The 22,089-nt window shown below is 44.3% G+C and overlaps 1 protein-coding gene across 1 annotated transcript in view; it reads right to left on the bottom strand.

Moving 5' to 3' along the window:
• syne3 (spectrin repeat containing, nuclear envelope family member 3) overlaps window positions 1-22,089 on the bottom strand; it is a 102,457-nt gene that overhangs the window by 54,721 nt on the left and 25,647 nt on the right. Inside the window, 6 exon segments of the mRNA XM_083792761.1 lie at window positions 3,312-3,449; window positions 4,251-4,378; window positions 4,381-4,393; window positions 5,694-5,876; window positions 12,838-13,012; window positions 18,914-19,050. Coding sequence (XP_083648887.1) covers window positions 3,312-3,449; window positions 4,251-4,378; window positions 4,381-4,393; window positions 5,694-5,876; window positions 12,838-13,012; window positions 18,914-19,050 — 774 coding nt within the window.

Raw genomic sequence — 22,089 nt, 5'->3', positions numbered from 1 at the left:
TATCTAGCGTCAGTATTATAATGACTCAAATATTAAATAATCTGCATATCAGCACCCCCACCAACTCAGGACATTGTGGTACTGCAGCTAAAACTGCTTTCAAAGTCCAGAAAGAAATGACAAGGCCTGGATATATCAGAGTGGTGATTGAGGCTCAAACCATTAGAAATAACTTTGATGGACATAGACAATATGATATTAAATATAAAAATCAGTTTTAAAATGCATGTTATTTGCGCTTTAAACGTCTGCATTACTTAATTTACAAGAGGTTTTACACTTGGTTGCATGCTGAAAATAGCCGATCTACAAGCTGCGACGCGTTGGGAGCTTGTAGATCGGCTATTTTCAGCAAGTGTAAAAAAACAGTCATTATGACGGCATCAACGCCCACCAAAATACATTTTTAGTCGATAAAAACAACTGTAGATTTAGTAAACTATAGACTAAAACACTAAAACATCCCAGGTGACAAAAATGTGACTGGAAGCCATTCAAGAGACTACATGACTACAAAACTTAAAATCTAAATGTGCTGCCTAAAAACAGCACTGACCCTGACTGAGCGCCTTGTACAGAAGCCTCCAGTCTTACCCTAACAGTCTTGTACAGAAGCCTCCAGTCTTACCCTAACAGTCTTGTACAGAAGCCTCCAGTCTTACCCTAACAGTCTTGTACAGAAGCCTCCAGTCTTACCCTAACAGCCTTGTACAGAAGCCTCCAGTCTTACCCTAACAGCCTTGTACAGAAGCCTCCAGTCTTACCCTAACAGCCTTGTACAGAAGCCTCCAGTCTTACCCTAACAGTCTTGTACAGAAGCCTCCAGTCTTACCCTAACAGTCTTGTACAGAAGCCTCCAGTCTTACCCTAACAGCCTTGTACAGAAGCCTCCAGTCTTACCCTAACAGCCTTGTACAGAAGCCTCCAGTCTTACCCTAACAGTCTTGTACAGAAGCCTCCAGTCTTACCCTAACAGCCTTGTACAGAAAGCCTCCAGTCTTACCCTAACAGCCTTGTACAGAAGCCTCCAGTCTTACCCTAACAGCCTTGTACAGAAGCCTCCAGTCTTACCCTAACAGTCTTGTACAGAAGCCTCCAGTCTTACCCTAACAGTCTTGTACAGAAGCCTCCAGTCTTACCCTAACAGCCTTGTACAGAAGCCTCCAGTCTTACCCTAACAGCCTTGTACAGAAGCCTCCAGTCTTACCCTAACAGTCTTGTACAGAAGCCTCCAGTCTTACCCTAACAGCCTTGTACAGAAAGCCTCCAGTCTTACCCTAACAGCCTTGTACAGAAGCCTCCAGTCTTACCCTAACAGCCTTGTACAGTAAGCCTCCAGTCTTACCCTAACAGCCTTGTACAGAAGCCTCCAGTCTTACCCTAACAGCCTTGTACAGAAGCCTCCAGTCTTACCCTAACAGCCTTGTACAGTAAGCCTCCAGTCTTACCCTAACAGCCTTGTACAGAAGCCTCCAGTCTTACCCTAACAGTCTTGTACAGAAGCCTCCAGTCTTACCCTAACAGCCTTGTACAGTAAGCCTCCAGTCTTACCCTAACAGTCTTGTACAGTAGTCTCCAGTCTTACCCTAACAGTCTTGTACAGAAGCCTCCAGTCTTACCCTAACAGCCCATTACAGAAGCCTCCAGTCTTACCCTAACAGTCTTGTACAGAAGCCTCCAGTCTTACCCTAACAGCCCATTACAGAAGCCTCCAGTCTTACCCTAACAGCCTTGTACAGTAAGCCTCCAGTCTTACCCTAACAGCCCATTACAGAAGCCTCCAGTCTTACCCTAACAGCCCATTACAGAAGCCTCCAGTCTTACCCTAACAGCCTTGTACAGTAAGCCTCCAGTCTTACCCTAACAGCCCATTACAGAAGCCTCCAGTCTTACCCTAACAGCCTTGTACAGTAAGCCTCCAGTCTTACCCTAACAGCCCATTACAGAAGCCTCCAGTCTTACCCTAACAGCCTTGTACAGTAAGCCTCCAGTCTTACCCTAACAGCCCATTACAGAAGCCTCCAGTCTTACCCTAACAGCCTTGTACAGAAGCCTCCAGTCTTACCCTAACAGCCTTGTACAGTAAGCCTCCAGTCTTACCCTAACAGTCTTGTACAGTAGCCTCCAGTCTTACCCTAACAGCCTTGTACAGTAGAAGCCTCCAGTCTTACCCTAACAGTCTTGTACAGAAGCCTCCAGTCTTACCCTAACAGCCTTGTACAGTAAGCCTCCAGTCTTACCCTAACAGTCTTGTACAGAAGCCTCCAGTCTTACCCTAACAGCCTTGTACAGTAAGCCTCCAGTCTTACCCTAACAGTCTTGTACAGAAGCCTCCAGTCTTACCCTAACAGCCTTGTACAGTAAGCCTCCAGTCTTACCCTAACAGTCTTGTACAGAAGCCTCCAGTCTTACCCTAACAGCCTTGTACAGTAGCCTCCAGTCTTACCCTAACAGCCTTGTACAGTAAGCCTCCAGTCTTACCCTAACAGCCTTGTACAGAAGCCTCCAGTCTTACCCTAACAGCCTTGTACAGTAGCCTCCAGTCTTACCTTAACAGTCTTGTACAGTAGCCTACAGTCTTACCCTAACAGCCTTGTACAGTAAGCCTCCAGTCTTACCCTAACAGCCTTGTACAGAAGCCTCCAGTCTTACCCTAACAGCCTTGTACAGTAGCCTCCAGTCTTACCCTAACACCCTTGTACAGTAGCCTCCAGTCTTACCCTAACAGCCTTGTACAGTAGCCTCCAGTCTTACCTTAACAGTCTTGTACAGTAGCCTCCAGTCTTACCCTAACAGCCTTGTACAGTAAGCCTCCAGTCTTACCCTAACAGCCTTGTACAGAAGCCTCCAGTCTTACCATAACAGCCTTGTACAGAAGCCTCCAGTCTTACCCTAACAGCCTTGTACAGTAGCCTCCAGTCTTACCCTAACACCCTTGTACAGTAGCTTCCAGTCTTACCTTAACAGTCTTGTACAGTAGCCTCCAGTCTTACCCTAACAGTCTTGTACAGTAGCCTCCAGTCTTACCCTAACAGCCTTGTACAGTAGCTTCCAGTCTTACCCTAACAGTCTTGTACAGAAGCCTCCAGTCTTACCCTAACAGCCTTGTACAGTAGAAGCCTCCAGTCTTACCCTAACAGCCTTGTACAGTAGTAGCCTCCAGTCTTACCCTAACAGCCTTGTACAGTAGAAGCCTCCAGTCTTACCCTAACAGTCTTGTACAGAAGCCTCCAGTCTTACCCTAACAGCCTTGTACAGTAGAAGCCTCCAGTCTTACCCTAACAGTCTTGTACAGAAGCCTCCAGTCTTACCCTAACAGTCTTGTACAGCAGCTTCCAGTCTGCGTGCAGCGTCTCAAACTGGGTCCTGTTGGTGGAGCTGTTGGAGGACACCAGGGTCTCCAGGGCTGTGATGTGAGCATCACACTCCTCCAGGTCCTTCTGGATCACCTGGTGGAGACACACATGATGCATTTATAAATCATGAATTGCATTTTTTTAAAGCGCTTTTTCCAAGTGCTCAAAGCGCTTTACAAAGCGGTTCATTCAGTCATACATTGGGAGGTGAAGCGGCGAACAGTCGACGCCTGCAGCGTCCTCACTTCCCCACATTCACACTCCGACGGTGGCGAGCTCACACCGACCCACTCATTGGAGGCGATGTAGGGTTCAGTGTCTTATTGCCCGAGGACACTTTGGACATGTGGACAGGAGGAGGAGGAGCCGGGATTCGAACCGCCGACCCGCCTGCTATGTTTTCAAAAGCTAACGTATTATAACACAATGCTTGAAACACCCCAAAGGGGTTAATTCTCCCGTCCTGAAAGGGTTTTAACCCATTTTGGGGCGGGAACCCCTTTTGGTGTTTTAAACATTGTTATACTTTAGCTATTGAAAAATAGCAGATCTACAAGCTCATAGCGCGTCACTCGGGGGCGCGCTATGAGCTTGTAGATCTGCTATTTTGAAAAATCGTGAAAATGTGCCTCAAATTTGGAATATATTCTTTCAGAACGAACGTTTTTAACTCAAATCTTGGCTTCTGGAGGGTCTCTGAAACAACATATTTTCAGATGGGGGGTCTCGGAGGCCAATTACAGATCATTTTTGGGGTCCTTGACATGAAATATTGAGTGATATAGGCCTATAGAAACATAGGTTATTTCAGAAAACTGTCAGGATTTAGAAGACATTTTTTCAGGCCTGAAAGGGGTTTTAACTGGCTGTTGAACACACGTATTAGTTACGCACCCTGAGTTGGTCCGCCTGGCTCTTCTTGGCCAGGATGTCAGGCTGGAGGCCGCTGGCGGCCAGCAGCCTCTCCCTGAGGACGCCCAGCGTGGAGCGGATGGAGGAGTGGGCATCGCCCACGTCTTTGTCCTGGAGATCAACCCCTGGGGGGGAGGGGAGGGGGGGGGGGGGGAGAGAGAGAGAGAGAGAGAGAGAGAGAGAGAGAGAGAGAGAGAGAGAGAGAGAGAGAGAGAGAGAGAGAGAGAGAGAGAGAGAGAGAGAGAGTTCTTTACATGTGGCTGGAATTACTCGTTCAATTATAACCCATTCTGACCTGAGATCAGATTCATACGAGGTTTCCACTGGACACACACTGGTCTGATTAACCCCATTCTGACCTGAGATCAGAGGTCGTTGAGCTTGTAGATTTGCTATTTTTCAATAGCTAAAGCATAACATGATGCTAACACCAAAATGGGTTCCCGTTCAGAATGGGTTATAAACTAGCTAGGCTGACATGAAAAGCTTTTTGAAATCTCTTTGAATTTCGTCAACTAAAAACTATGCCATGAAATGACTAGTGGAGAAGAGATCCAGTAGAAGTCAGCTGTGAGCTTGTAGATCAGCTATTTTCAGCATGTATTATGAATCAGGCCATTATATAAATCACTTCCCACCAAAATGCAGTTTCTACTAAATCTACAGTTGATTTAGTCGACTAAAATTTATTTTGGCGGGCCTTGATGCCGTCGTAATGGCTGAGTTTACACTTGCTGAAAATAGCCGATCTACAAGCTCACAACGCGTCGCATAAAGTACAGTAGCATAGTACCTGCAGTCTGCTCTTCAGTCTAAATAAAACCACATAAAGTACAGTATAATATCCCTCTAAGACCCGCATTAATTTCTACTTGCAAAAAATAGATTTCAACCTTACTACTACTTTGTACTAAAAGACAAAATTAAATAAATAAATAAAGTTTGATGAAAAACTTATAATTATATAATAATATAATAAATTAATAATTTACATTTTTGGGATATCTTTCACAATAATGCATAAAACATGTTCTAGACATTCTAATGATCACAAAAAAACATATTACAATTATTTTACCTACTTTTATTAGGGTAAAGGTCAAAAGTCTTAGGTTAAAGAAAATTCAAAATCGCCAGTCCAGACATTTTTAAATTGTGTGAATTTCAGCCTCTGTGGGGGGTATTTATATGCAAATATCATGACTAATGGCATTGAAATGGCATTGCAATGAACATCACTGATGACGTTTAGGTGAAAAAAGAACAGAAAAAAAAAAAAAAATGTAATTAATTAAAATAAAATTGTTGCTAAAAAGCAACGCTGGGTCTTAGAGGGATAAAGTACAGTAGCGTAGTACCTGCAGCCTGCTCTTCAGTCTAAATAAAACCACATAAAGTACAGTATAAAATACAGTAGCGTAGTACCTGCAGCCGTGTCTTGCGCTGCAGCAGCTGTCCGTGGAGCAGCTCTCGGTTCCGTACGGCGGAGGCCAGCTCCTCCTGGAGGTTCTGGCTCCGCTCGGGTCCAAACACGGAGCCCAGCAGCTCACCTTTGACCTGCAGCAGGCTGAGACGCTCCTGGAGCTGGACGCTGTGCTTCAGCAGCCTCTGAGCACACGCACACACACACACCACACACCACACACCACACACACACACACACACACACACACACACACACACACACACACACACACACACACACACACACAATGGTCTGATTAACCCATTCTGACCTGAGATCAGATTCTAAAAAAATGTCAGTCGTTCTTCGATTTTTCAAAAATAGCAGACCTACAAGCTCGTAGCGCGCCACTCGGTGGCGTGCTACGAGCTTGTAGATCTGCTATTTTTCAATAGCTAAAGCATAACATGATGCCAACACCAAAATGGGTTCCCGTTCAGAATGGGATAACAGACCATCTTTGATCAATTATCAACTTCATTGGAGCCACTTAGAGGCGAAATGGTACAAAAAAAAAACCTACAAATGGTCTCAGATTCAGAAGCTCAAAGTGTGGCGCAAAGTGACACATATTGAGCTTGCAGATCTGCCACTGAACAATGAATGAACCCAGCGTATTATGTTTAGAAAATAACATGCCATCTAAAATTGCATTACATTCTTAACATTCTTAACATTGTGCTTCCAGACAAGACAGAGAGCCAGAGAGAGAGAAACAGAGAGACAGAGACAGAGAGAGACACAGAGAGAGAGAGAGACAGAGACAGAGACAGAGAGAGACACAGAGAGAGAGAGAGACAGAGAGACAGAGACAGAGAGAGACACAGAGAGAGAGAGAGAGAGAGAGACAGAGAGGGAGAGACAGAGACAGAGAGAGAAACAGAGAGACAGAGAGAGAGAGACAGAGACAGAGAGAGACACAGAGAGAGAGAGAGACAGAGAGACAGAGAGGGAGAGACAGAGACAGAGAGAGAAACAGAGAGACAGAGAGGGAGAGACAGAGACAGAGAGAGAAACAGAGAGACAGAGACAGAGAGAGACACAGAGAGAGAGAGAGAGACAGAGAGACAGAGAGGGAGAGACAGAGACAGAGAGAGAAACAGAGAGACAGAGAGAGAGAGACAGAGAGACAGAGACAGAGAGAGACACAGAGAGAGAGAGAGACAGAGAGGGAGAGACAGAGACAGAGAGAGAAACAGAGAGACAGAGACAGAGACAGAGACAGAGACAGAGAGAGACACAGAGAAAGAGAGAGACAGAGAGACAGAGTCTGCTAAATGTCTAAATTGCTAGCCATGGTTCATGACTCTCGTATTCATACGAGAGTCATGAAGAAACTTCACCCTGTTTTTGGCGAACGCTGCATTTACAAGATTTCGGTATATATAAACATTCAGATTTCAAATATAAAGTACTCACAATTTGTCCCACGGGTGTTAGTTGCAGCTCCAGCGATTAGAATTTCTGCATCCCACATTGTTTAATAAAAAGCATTTTTATCCGAGCTGTTATTTTGCCATTGGCTTTCAACTACGCGCCCCTATCGGTCGGGAGGAGGGTGGCACTCGGTGTGTTCGATATAGGTAGGCTGACCGCCCTGCCAATACAGACTAATAGGCGAGTGCGCTCCCGGTGTGCAACTGTGGATTTCCCAAACGAACCCCGTTTGAAAAAAGAAGCCAGGGAGCTCGGACAAAAATGCTTTTTATTAAAGAACGCGGGACGCAGCAATTCTAATCGCTGGTGCTGCTACTAACTAACACCCGTGGGACACTTTGTGAGTACTTTATATTTGAAATCTGAATGTTTATATATACGGAAATCTTGTAAATGCAGCGAGCGCCAAAAACAGGGCTAAGTTTCTGCATGACTGTCATGATAATCATCATGGCAGTCATGTTTCAGGGCTACTAAATTGCTATTGTAATACATGGAGCCGGTCTCTGTTTGAGAAGAGGAAGGGGAGAGAGAGAGATGGGAGTTGATGTGCCGAGTAGAGTATACAGAATCAATTCAACTCATTATAGGAACGGCAGCGACAGTCTCTCAAGATTTGAATCTGGCTTCAGTCAAAACAGAGCCCGTTTATTTGAACTGTGGTGGAAACGGAGAAGGGCAGAGAGGAGAGAGAAATACAAAGAAACCAATTAACATCATGGAGATGAGGCCTGTAGTGAACAGATTGATGTCTGTTGTCCCCCGCCAAAGATACCCAATTTGATTGTTTACTTGTGTCTTCATTTTGTAGTCTGTGGTTCTGAGGTCCTGTGTGTGCGCGTGCGTGTAGGTGTGTGTGCCATGTGTGTCGTGTGTGTGTGTGCGTAGGTGCCGTGTGTGTGTGTGAGTGTATTGTGCACGACATGTTTGGCATTCTACAAATGTCGTCTGAATCCTGACAGTTATCTGAAAAACCTCCGTTTTCTATGTCGTCAAAACATTTTCAAGTCAAGGACCCCCAAAATTATATGTAATTGGCTGCCGAGCCCCATCTGAAAATATGTTGTTCCATGCAGGGTTTGAGTTAAAAACTCATTTTCATAGCTCATAGCGCGTGACTGAGTGCCGCACTATGAGCTTGTAGATCTGCTATTATTCAATGGCTAAAGCATAACAAAATGCTTAAAACACCAAAAGGGGTTCCCGCCCAGAATGGGTTAATAAACAGAAAATACATTTTCAGCTGGGCTGAGAAATGTATTTTATATCATTTATCAGCCTGAACTCCATCGTGTCCCAGTTGCTCATCATTAGGCTGCTCATTTCTTAGTGCCAGAACTTCCAATTTCACTTGTTCTCTCTCCCGATTGGATAAAAGAGGTATCCCAGACCTGAACATGCATCCTCTGTTTACTATAAGGAGAAGGAGAGACCTTAGGAGGTTAGTGTTTGGGTTAGTTAGTTAGTGCAGGGATGTCAAACTCAAATACACAGTGGGCCAAAATAAAGAAATTGGTACAAGTCGAGGGTCGGACTGTGTTTCAACACACGGGGGAGACATTTTTGGGGAGAGGGGTAGCTGAAAGTTGACCACAAAGTGATATACTTTCACTGCTGATCAATAGTGAAGAGCCCTCGATACGTGACAATGCACTCGCAGTGCATTGTGGGACTTGTAGTATTATGGTGGTCCGTGCAATATACCAGAGGACCAGTTCTAATACGAATTAAATATCATAACCCAAAGATTATTAATTCACGGGCCCGATTTGGCCTCGGCCGGGCCTTGAGTTTGACATGTATGAGTTAGGGTGTGGGACTCATGACTGTCGGACTATTTTTTTAAATATATTTTTTATCCCACGATTTTGTAACCCATTTTTCCCCTGTGTCAATCATCTAATGTCATCCTGGGCTCTACACACCCTCCACCAACCTGGGGAGAGCAACGGACTTGAACTCATGCTTCCTTCATGCTTGAGTGTCCAAGTTGCTCCTTTACACCTGACAGGGGGGAGTTTCCCTGGTTGGACGTAGCGCGTGGAAGGAACACGTTATTCCAACCAGTTCCTTTCCCCTCCATCAGGCGCCCCGGCTGGCCAGGGGGAGGCAGTTTAGAGTCTGTCGGACTATTGGTATGTCGGAAACAAATGCCCGTTGCACCCCTCCTCTCTCCATCTCTCATCTGAAAATGAAAGAAAAAGAATACAACAGAAAGCCAAAGAGAACAGCCAAGACACTGTAAAGCGAGTCAGAGACGATGAAAGGGCGGAGCGTACCGCAGGGACATCGTGTTGAAGGCAGAGGAGAACACCACAAACATAACAGATCACAGCCCAAAGAACACCACAAACATAACAGATCACAGCCCAAAGAACACCACAAACATAACAGATCACAGCCCAAAGAACACCACAAACATAACAGATCACAGCCCAAAGAACACCACAAACATAACAGATCACAGCCCAAAGAACACCACAAACATAACAGATCACAGCCCAAAGAACACCACAAACATAACAGATCACAGCCCAAAGAACACCACAAACATAACAGATCACAGCCCAAAGAACACCACAAACATAACAGATCACAGCCCAAAGAACACCACAAACATAACAGATCACAGCCCAAAGAACACCACAAACATAACAGATCACAGCCCAAAGAACACCACAAACATAACAGATCACAGCCCAAAGAACACCACAAACATAACAGATCACAGCCCAAAGAACACCACAAACATAACAGATCACAGCCCAAAGAACACCACAAACATAACAGATCACAGCCCAAAGAACACCACAAACATAACAGATCACAGCCCAAACGTGTATCCGTACAACTTAACCCATTCTGGGCGGGATCCCCTTTTGGTGTTTTAAGCATTATGTTATGCTTTAGCTATTGAAAAATAGCAGATCTGCAAGCTCATAGCGCGCCACCAAGTGGCGCGCTACAAGCTTGTAGGTCTGCTATTTTTGAAAAATCATGAACATGTGCAAAGCTTTGAATATATATACTCTTTCAGAGCGAATGTTTTTAACTCAAATCTTTGCTTCTGGGAGGTGGGGTCCCTGAAACAACACATTTTCAGATGGGGGGGGGGTCAGCGGCCAATTTCATATATTTTTGGGGGTCCTTGAAATATTGAGACATGCCATTTAAAAATAAAATTAAAATTAAATTTCGACGTCAGGCCTGAATGGGTTAAAGAGGAGCATGGAGATCAAGTCACGGTGAAAAATACAAAGCAGTACTTTGAGTTTTTGTTTTTTTTAGGAACAAACGTGACCTGAATAACATGAACAGAGGACTCTACTCTACTCTACTCCAGCAGTAGCTCAATAAATCCGACCTGTTGCAGAAAACGATGCACGTTTCACAGTGTCCTTCCTCACGGCATCCGAGGGGCGATAGGACTTCAAATCAATATGATCTCAAGTTATTATTTCAAACCTCCGCCTCGACCGTGATGAATGAAAAGCAGCATACCTAAACCTAACGCCAAACCCTCTCCCTAACCCTAACCTCCCCCGGGGCAGCACACCTAAACCTAACCCCAAACCCTCACCCTAACCTCCCCCAGATAGATAGATAGATAGATAGATAGATAGATAGATAGATAGATAGATAGATAGATAGATAGATAGATAGATAGATAGATAGATAGATAGATAGATAGATAGATAGATAGATAGATAGATAGATAGATAGATAGATAGATAGATAGATAGATAGATAGATGCCACACGTTGTAAATCTGCTAGTCATACCAGACATACTAGTCGTACAAGACATATAAACAATGCAGCACGCACTGTACTATAGCAAGCATAATTCACACATTATTGCTCATATTTCACACATACTGTATTACACAAGCAGCGGTGATACGAAGTTAAGAACATCATAAAGCTATCACAACAACCCCTGCAGCCCCAGAAGCTCTATTAACCCATTCTGACCTGAGATCAGATTCATACGAGGTTTCCACTGGACACACACTGGTCTGATTAACCCATTCTGACCTGAGATCAGATTCTAAAAATGTCAGTCGTTCTTCGATTTTTTCAAAAATAGCAGACCTACAAGCTCGTAGCGCGCCACTCGGTGGCGCGCTATGAGCTTGTAGATCTGCTATTTTTCAATAGCTAAAGCATAACATCATGCTAACACCAAAATGGGTTCCCGTTCAGAATGGGTTAAAATGTAAATGAAAGCAGGCGCGATAATTCATTTAGAAAATGGTTGAGTGTACAGTACTGCTGGAAGGTAAAAGGCCAGTGGATTAGTACATTAGTACACTGTAGTACTGTATTAAAGTAATGTAATGTTTTTGTATCGGTACTTTACTTGAGTATTTGTACTTTTGGATACGTATGCCTTTTACGTCACTTTTATGTGACCAGATTTGACTGAGAGCCTGCCATCGCGCAAACTCCAGTTTTTCACCAAGGGGAGAAAAACTTATTTTATTTAATAAAAAAAATGAGTAAATAGCACAGGCAGACTCTTCACATACTAGAGCATGTCTAAGATAAATGTCAGATCTGAAATAGACATGTAAATATGAAATAAATGGCCAAACATGTAGCTAGGTGTAATGTTAGAGACCACAGAAGACATGTAAATATGAAATAATTGCTTAAACATGTAGCTAGGTGTAATGTTAGAGACCACAGAAGACATGTAAATATGAAATAATTGCTTAAACATGTAGCTATAGGTGTAATGTTAGAGACCACAGAAGTGAACCTTTCAAGCCTGTTTTCTCAACTCGCTGTTTCTCTGCAAGACATTATACTCTATAAGCCATATCTCCAAAACTGGTGGGTCAAACTGAACAACCAATATGTCAATTTGAAGCTATGATTCCCTGCTTTCATATGATATGAAAAGAATGGGGGAAAAGAAATCCAATGGCAGTCCCTCAGTCAAATTTAGTCACAAATACGTAAGTGATCTAAAGTACTTTTTGAGTACTGGTTCTGTAGACCTACAGAACCAACACTTTCTTTGTACCAAATATCTTTAAAAAAAAGAAGAAAAAAAGCAGATCTAGAAGCTCACGACGAGCTTGTAGATCTGCTATTTATTTTGTCAAATGATCGCCCCAGATCGCCCTGTTCATTTCATCAAATAATGAATCAATAATGAATCAAATAAGCATTCATCAAATGTGACTAAATTGACATATCGGTTGTTCAGTTTGACCCACCAGTTTTGGAGATAATGGCTTATAGAGAAACAGCGAGTTGAGAAAACAGGCTTGAAATGAAAGGTTCACTTCTTATCTGTGGTCTCTAACATTACACCTAGCTACATGTTTAAGCATTTATTTCATATTTACATGTCGATTTCAGCTCTGACACTTATTTCAGACATGCTCTAGTATGTGAAGAGTCTGCCTGTGCTATTTACTCATAAAAAAATAAAAAATAAAAAAAGGTTTTTCTCTTCTGAGAGTCTGCCTGTGCACAGAGCTGCCTTGGACCCTCTTTAAAGTTCACCACCAATCTTACCTCCTTCCACATTGATTTTGACTCATTCAACAAGGTATAGAACTTTTAAAGAACTTGTGTGCTGTAACATGTATTTATGTGTTTGAGCGTTTGTGTGCGCGTGCACGTGTGTGTGTGTGTGCGTGCGTGTATTCACCTCGATGTTCTGGACCAGCATGGCGACGTGCGAGAACTCGCTGACGTCGGCGGACGCGTCCAGGACCTGGGAGACCATGTGACCCCACTGGGCGTAGACATGCAGCGGGTCCTGGAGGACCTGCCGAAGCCCCGCCTCCGCCTCCGCGCACAGCCTGGAGGCGCCACACTTCACACTGCCACACGCACACACACACACACACACACACACACACACACACACACACGCACACACACGCGCACACACACGCACACACACACACACACACACACACACACACACACACACACGCACACACACACACACACACACACACACACCAATTCAATTTCATTTCAAAGGGCTTTATTGGCATGAGAAAACATACGTTTACATTGCCAAAGCAGAAAGAACAACACAGCAATACAGCAAATACAATCAAAACAAAAATGATGTACATTTGAAGGTCAGAATCTACAATAGATCAAATTCTATGTACCAAGGTCACTCAGTGCAGGAATATACACAATGATTAGTCTTTAGGGTGGTTGTGTTCCATTTGATATCCTTCTCCTATCACAGCAACTCACAAATCTTGCTGCTGTGTTTGCACATTGTTGTACTTCGGCCAGCAGATATGGGAGTTTTTTGTCATTGGTCACGCACGCACGCACACACGCGCACACGCGCACACACGCACACACGCACACACGCACACACGCACACACGCACACACACACACACACACACACACACACACACACACACACACACACACACACACACACACACACACACACACACACACACACACAAGGTGAAGGTCAGCGCGACACACACACAAGGTCGTGAGACAAGCATTTCCGGCCCAGCCAAAAAAAAAAAGTTCATACTAGTCAGTGATGCTGGAATGATAAATGCAGATAAAATTGCGGTGATCTTGGCGTACGCACATTTTTGGGGCGTAAATCACGTTGATAAACGAGGGCCTTATATTAGTGTCTTAGTGTCTTTGAGCAAAAGACACTGAACGCCAAATTGCTCCCGTTGAGCAAGTTGGTCCCTTTTGCATTGTTTCCGCTGCCATCGGTGTATGAATGGGTGATATAATGCAATATATATTTTTCTGTCTTTCTTGCGTTAATTAGTTATGAGTTCAAGATAAATAAAAAAATATTATGAACTAAATTGCCAAGTATAATCGAGGTGGTAATTAAGTGAGGTCACAATAGTTCAAATGGAATATCAGGGATTAAAAGTAAACAAAGAAAAGAAAATCTGTTTTTCTTTGTGTAAATTATTATTATTAAACAAAAACGAGAACAAATTACCACGCACAATCGGTTGGTAATTAAGTCAGGTCACACTAGTTCATCACCACAACAACAACTCCCACACACACACAGCGCTCGCAAAATGTCTATTACATCCTGACAGTTTCATTATTAACCCATTCTGACCCGAGATCAGATTCTAAAAGTGTCATCGATTTTTTTCCAAAAATATAGAGATAGAGAAATAGAGATCGCGCCACTCGGTTGCGCGATATGAGCTTGTAGATCTGCTATTTTTAAATAGCTAAAGCATAACGTAATGCTAACACCAAAAGGGGTCTAAAATGGGTTAAAAGAAAATCCTGAGTAAGTGGCACAAATCTTTGAATATAATTATATTCTTTCAAATCTTTGCTTTCTGTAAAACAATAGCCTGGTTAATAAACCAGACTAATATCTCACGTACCGCGGGATATTAGTCTGGGGAGGCTCAGCTTGGATTTCATTTCCAGGGGGGGCGGGTTGAAACATTTTCTCTTTGACGCAATTGGTCAGAGCTACTGTCAGTCAAAGGTCTCAAGCATTGAAAGTCACTGTACCAAAGCCCGCCCATATTGCATACCGTGTCCCGATTGGCCGCCCCATTTCTCTGGTGTAGGAAATGGGCGTACAATTGAGCCTCTCCAGACCGTAATCCGCCGGCAGGCAATTTATTTTTGCCAACGGCTGATTCGGTCTGGTTTATTAACCCATTCTGAACGGGCACCCATTTTGGTGTCAGCATCATGTTATGCTTTAGCTATTGAAAAATAGCAGATCTACAAGCTCATATCGCGCCACCGAGTGGCGCGATACGAGCTTGTAGGTCTGCTATTTTTTGAAAAATCGAAGAGCGACTGACATTTTTTTTTAATCTGATCTCAGGTCAGAATGGGTTTATCAGGACCAGTGTGTGTCCGGCGGAAACCTCGTATGAATCTGATCTCAGGTCAGAATGGGTTATCCAGGCTAGTAAAACAACACATCACATGGGGGGGGGGGTCCCGACCGACTCCTTGACATGAAAAAGTTTGAGAACGACTGACATTAGAAACATAGGGGTTTTCATTTTTTTCCAGAAAAGGATTTAGAAGGCATTTAGTAGAATTGCATGGTGTCTGCAGGCAGTAGACCTATATGCAAATCAACCCATTTAGGGGCGAGGGAATCCCTTTTGGCGTTAGCATCATGCTGTGCTTTAGCTATTGAAAAAATAGCAGATCTACAAGCTCATAGCGCCTATGAGCTTGTAGGTCTGCTATTTTTGAAAAAAATCGATAAGAACGACTGACGTAGAAACATATCTTTTTCAGAAAACTGTCAGGATGTAGAAGACATTTTTTTAGAATCTGATCTCAGGTCAGAATGGGTTAAACTGGCGTGTGCTGCAGGCAGTTGTCAGAATCTGATCTCAGGTCAGAATGGGTTAAACTGGCGTGTGCTGCAGGCAGATGTCAGAATCTGATCTCAGGTCAGAATGGGTTAAACTGGCGTGTGCTGCAGGCAGTTGTCCTATGCAAATGAAGGGCGGGTACCAGCATGCACGCAGTGCTCAGCATGTTCACACTGACAATATATTATATTATATATATATATAGAGATATATATATATATATATATATGTATAGAGAGAGAGAGAGAGAGAGAGAGAGAGACAGACAAAAAAGGGACTCCTGCACATCCAAAAAGACCCGTAGGAGGTGCAAGTCTAGTTAGCCCATTCTGACCTGAGATCAGATTCATACGAGGTTTCCACTGGACACACACTGGTCTGATGAACCCATTCTGACCCGAGATCAGATTCTAAAAATGTCAGTCGTTCTTCGATTTCTTAAAAAAATAGCAGATCTACAAGCTCGTAGCGCGCCACCGAGTGGCGCGCTACGAGCTTGTAGATCTGATATTTTTCAATAGCTAATAAAAACCTTCCAAGGAAGGGACCGCACACTCCAGGGAACAGAGACGGACAACTTACTGTATCAACTTATTTATTAGCACGACGCGTTTCGCCGTGAGCTTCGTCAGGTGATATACAGAGGTGTGAATGTGTCAAGTATATATAGGGACAGTCATTATTGACACATTCACACCTCTGTTTAGCACCTGACGAAGCTCACGGCTAAACGCGTCGTGCTAATAAATAAGTTTGATACAGTAAGTTGTCTGTCTCTGTTCCCTGGAGTGTGCGGTCCCTTCCTTGGGAGGTTTTTTCTCTACCTTTTCTTAAACACAACTGTTGCCGGGATTCCTTCAAAATAAGAGCTCTGGGGTGCCGGAAAGTAGGGCTGCACAATATATCGTTATCGTATCGGTATCGAGGTATGAACATGCACAATATCAGTATCGCAAAAAGGCAACGGTATCGCGATATAGATATATCGTCGACATATCGATATATCGTCCACTTCTAAAGCCAGCCCTCTGTTTTAGCCTGTGCCCCTCGGAAAATAAACCATCTCTCTGTTTGTCCCTCTGTCCTGTTGTAGCCTGGCTCCAGCCCTGAATCGCTAACCACGCTCATTAAGAAAATATGTTGCTGCACGATATATCGTATCATATCGATATCGAGATATCTGCCCTATATATCGTGATATATATTATATCGTATCGATAGAGATATCTGCCATATATATCGTGATATGAATTTTTGTCCATATCGTGCAGCCCTACCGGAAAGACTTGGCCGCTTTTACTCTGAAGCCCCACGACCCGGAAACAATCAACCCATTAGCATCATGTTATGCTTTAGCTATTGGAAAATAGCAGATCTACAAGCTCATAGCGCGCCCCCGAGTGGCGCGCTACGAGCTTGTAGGTCTGCTATTTTTGAAAAATCGAAGAGCGACTGACATTTTCAGAATCTGATCTCAGGTCAGAATGGGTTAATCAGACCAGTGTGTGTCCAGTGGAAACCTCGTATGAATCTGATCTCAGGTCAGAATGGGTTAGGAGATACGAGTCATTCTTTCTGCCGCGCTAACAGCTAAATCAACGGTAAGCTAACATGGGCAAAGAGCATATAGCATACCATACGGTAGCCGAAAGGCGAACTGAAAAAAAAAAAAAAGAAAGGAAAAAATTCAGAATATTCCTCTCTCGCCCGGTATCATTGAGGATGCGCTATAGGACGTCTACAGACGTCGTATGCACCCCTCGGTTCCATTCCCTATGACGTTTCCACACGTCCTACTGTATGTACAGAATGGGTTAATAATAATAATAATAATAATAATGAATTGAATTTTTATAGCGCTTTTCCAAGTGTTCAAAGCGCTTTACAACGGTTCATTCATTCATACATTGGGAGGTGAAGCGGCGAACAGTCGACGCCAGCGTCCTCACTTCCCACATTCACACACCGACGGTGGCACAGCTCACACCGACCCACTCATTGGAGGCAGTGTGGGGTTCAGTGTCTTGCCCAAGGACACTTCAGACATGTGGACAGGAGGAGGAGCCGGGATTCTAACCACCGAACCAGGGATCATTGGACGACCTGCTCTACCTCCTGAGCCACAGAGTGAAGCTGCAGAAACAGGTGAATTCAAGAGGTTGGTCACTCTTTCTTACCTCTGGTGTTCCTTCACCAGCACGTCGTCTGAGAGGTGGATGGAGTCTGTCTTACCTCTGGTGTTCCTTCACCACAGCCAGCAGGTCGTCTGAGAGGTGGCTGGAGTCTCTCTTACCTCTGGTGTTCCTTCACCACGGCCAGCACGTCGTCCGAGAGGTGGATGGAGTCTGTCTTACCTCTGGTGTTCCTTCACCACAGCCAGCACGTCGTCTGAGAGGTGGATGGAGTCTGTCTTACCTCTGGTGTTCCTTCACCACAGCCAGCACGTCGTCTGAGAGGTGGATGGAGTCTGTCTTACCTCTGGTGTTCCTTCACCACGGCCAGCACGTCGTCCGAGAGGTGGATGGAGTCTGTCTTACCTCTGGTGTTCCTTCACCACAGCCAGCACGTCGTCTGAGAGGTGGATGGAGTCTGTCTTACCTCTGGTGTTCCTTCACCACAGCCAGCACGGCGTCTGAGAGGTGGATGGAGTCTGTCTTACCTCTGGTGTTCCTTCACCACAGCCAGCACGTCGTCTGAGAGGTGGATGGAGTCTGTCTTACCTCTGGTGTTCCTTCACCACGGCCAGCACGTCGTCTGAGAGGTGGATGGAGTCTGTCTTACCTCTGGTGTTCCTTCACCACGGCCAGCACGTCGTCTGAGAGGTGGATGGAGTCTCTCTTACCTCTGGTGTTCCTTCACCACAGCCAGCACGTCGTCTGAGAGGTGGATGGAGTCTCTCTTACCTCTGGTGTTCCTTCACCACGGCCAGCACGTCGTCTGAGAGGTGGATGGAGTCTCTCTTACCTCTGGTGTTCCTTCACCACGGCCAGCACGTCGTCTGAGAGGTGGATGGAGTCTGTCTTACCTCTGGTGTTCCTTCACCACGGCCAGCACGTCGTCTGAGAGGTGGATGGAGTCTCTCTTACCTCTGGTGTTCCTTCACCACAGCCAGCACGTCGTCTGAGAGGTGGATGGAGTCTGTCTTACCTCTGGTGTTCCTTCACCACGGCCAGCAGGTCGTCCGAGAGGTGGATGGAGTCTGTCTTACCTCTGGTGTTCCTTCACCACGGCCAGCACGTCGTCTGAGAGGTGGATGGAGTCTCTCTTACCTCTGGTGTTCCTTCACCACAGCCAGCAGGTCGTCTGAGACGTGGATGGAGTCTGTCTTACCTCTGGTGTTCCTTCACCACGGCCAGCACGTCGTCTGAGAGGTGGATGGAGTCCCTCTTACCTCTGGTGTTCCTTCACCACGGCCAGCACGTCGTCCGAGAGGTGGCTGGAGTCCTCGGAGAAGCGGAAGAGGTCCTTGAGCTGAGCCTTGAGGTTCTCCACCTGCTCCTCCTCTGCCTCCAGGGCTCTCTTCACGCCCTGAGAAGAGACACGCGCATTATTACACCGCATTATTTCACTGCATTTTTATATATTTTAACCCATTTTTATATATTTTAACCCATTTAGAGCTGATTCTACGCTCTAAATGGGTCATAGATTCTACGATTCTATGATTTTTTTTCACACATAACCTACTGTTTCACAACCTGGTCACAGACAAAAATCAGACAACGTTAAAACCCATAGAATCACTTTACAAACACTGTAAAAACACTGGACCAAAAGCCCAACCGTTACCACCATTGCCACATAGTTCAAAAGTACAACTTATTTACTTTTGACAGCTTCAAACACTTTGCAGATGCTTGTCTCATTTTTAAAATCCTAAATGGACTTGCACCTCCACCACTGAACCAGTTCATAGATGGAAGGGACAGTAGGTGACAGAGCAACAAGGGCAACTACCAGAGGGGACTGTGAAGAAAAAAGGTGGCTAAAAACAAATCCAATCTGTAATCCTGAGTAACTATCAGCACTATTTAGTATTCATCACCGGTGTCATTTTTCACTTTCACTTTGCAGTTGTTCTGTCCCCTGTACCATGTTGATCTGTTCCTGTATTGTACTGTATTGTATTGTATTGTATTGTGTTTATAAAAGCTCTATTAAAAATGCAATTCATTAACCCATTCTGACCGGGCACCCATTTTGGTGTCAGCATCACGTCATGCTTTAGCTATTTAAAAATAGCAGATCTACAAGCTCATATCGCGCCACCGAGTGGCGCGATACGAGCTTGTAGGTCTGCTATTTTTGAAAAATCGAAGAACGACTGACATTTTTTAGAATCTGATCTCAGGTCAGAATGGGTTCATCAGACCAGCGTGTGTCCTGCGGAAACCTTGTATGAATCTGATCTCAGGTCAGAATGGGTTAATTAATCCGCTTGTCATTCTTCCGCTAGTCGGGACCGCCCTGCCAACGCCCTGCGTCACGCCTATAGTCTGGGTAAGTAAAAAGGTTGACAAAATGAAAAGTCCTGACATAAAGACAAACACAGAGTGACAGCGTGAGATAACCACTACGCTCAAACACAACGGCTTATCTTTATCACATCTCTGGCCAAACCTCCCTCCCTAACCTCCGTTCAGGTATGCTGGCCTCGGGGGACATGCAGGCTCTGCCAAAGGCACTTAACAGTTTGACTGTTTTTTACGATTAACCCGCATTTTAATCAACCCCCCTTCACTGCCGAGATTGTTGTATTACCTTTAGAGCATACGCTGAATTATTTGGGCTTTTAATCCGCGAAAATCCATCAAAAAAAGCTCCCGTGGTTTGTTATGATCTGTGTGTAGCATCCACCATCTTGGTGCACGCGGAAGACGCACACAAGATTGGTTTCAATGAGGCGTTGCACCCAATGCATTTCCATTGGCCTCAATTTCCCAGAAGCCCTAGCAGCCCACAGCATGTGACGATTTCCGGTTTCGTCATCACAGCGAAGGCATCCGGTCTCATACTCCGCGACGAAGACGGATTTTCTTTTGATTCATTACATTACGGCGGATTAAACACATAAAACAAAAGGCGGGTATGTCCGATACGGCAGCGACATTAACCTGGAGTAATCCATTCAAGGCACGGAAACTGTTAATGTGTCAACACTTCTACCGAGCGGGTGTTCAAACCAATCTTTTAGCAAGATTGCTCGTAAACTTTGGTTTACTGTCGTGGTGAGAGAGCCTACAGTTTGAAGGCGTTCCGTCAAGTCACGTCTCGTTGGTCTAAATCGTCACACGGAGAGGAGGAATGGAAAAGAGAAAGGGATGAGGTGGCAAAATAGAGAAGGCCTGAGAGAAGGAAGATTAGAAGAATCCTTGATCCATTTTGAAAAGGACATAAAAAAGAACATATACCAGCAAAAGGGGGAAATGAGACTTATATATATACTTATATCAAATAAAATATAAAAAAGTCCACAAAGTCTATATTGACCAGTTTCTTTCATAAATGAATGCCCTACTTCGTCTTACTACGTAGTATCAAAAAGAAAGTTGCTAAAATAGCCGTTCTGCAGCCTCGCATCACGAAGCACTTTGAGTTGTGTAGATTGCATAGTTTTGCATATAATTTGAATAAATAAAATAAAACATACTGTATGAAGTTTCCACCCGACATAAACGTTATGTAACTCTCAAATCCAGAGCGTTAGACCTAGTTTATCCGTTTACATTAACCCATTCTGACCTGAGATCAGATTCATACGAGGTTTTCCACTGGACACACACTGGTCTGATGAACCCATTCTGACCCGAGATCAGATTCTAAAAAATGTCAGTCGTTCTTAGATTTTTCCAAAAATAGCAGACCTACAAGCTCATAGCGCGCCACTCGGTGGCGCGCTATGAGCTTGTAGATCTGCTATTTTTCAATAGCTAAAGCATAACATGATGCTGACACCAAAAGGGGTTCCCGTTCAGAATGGGTTAATTCAGTAGTACATTGTAGGACTCAATACATATATCTCTGCCGTAGGGAAGAAATCAACTCCAAATGTACAATTTTCCAGGAAAATAATAATCAGGAAATAAAGAAAATCATATATTTAGAAAACAAAGAAATGTTGCTTTAGCAGACGGTTTGACGGCCCCAATGGAGTTAAGAGGTTTTATTCCGAAGTCGGGACGCACCGATGTATCGGCCACATAAATTGGTATAGCGGCCGATATTTGCCGTTATCGCTCAATATGGGTCAATCACGTGAACCTAACGTGAACAGAGAGATTTGCACGCTAAAAGGAGGCTGAACCAATCACATTATCCCATTTTCGGCGCGAACCCCTTTTGGTGTTATAGCATTATGCTATGCTTTAGCTATTGAAAAATAGCAGATCTACAAGCTCGTAGCGCGCCACCGAGTGGCGCGCTACGAGCTTGTAGGTCTGCTATTTTTGAAAAAAATCGAAGAACGACTGACATAGAAACATAGCTTTTTCAGAAAACTGTCAGGATTCATAAGACAATTTTTAGAATCTGATCTCAGGTCAGAATGGGTTAACCCATTCTGAACGG

The sequence above is a fragment of the Protomyctophum parallelum genome (genome assembly GCF_964188405.1).
Source record: "Protomyctophum parallelum genome assembly, chromosome: 20".
NCBI classification, from domain to species: Eukaryota; Metazoa; Chordata; class Actinopteri; order Myctophiformes; family Myctophidae; genus Protomyctophum; species Protomyctophum parallelum.
This window is presented reverse-complemented; position numbering and strand designations above follow the sequence as displayed.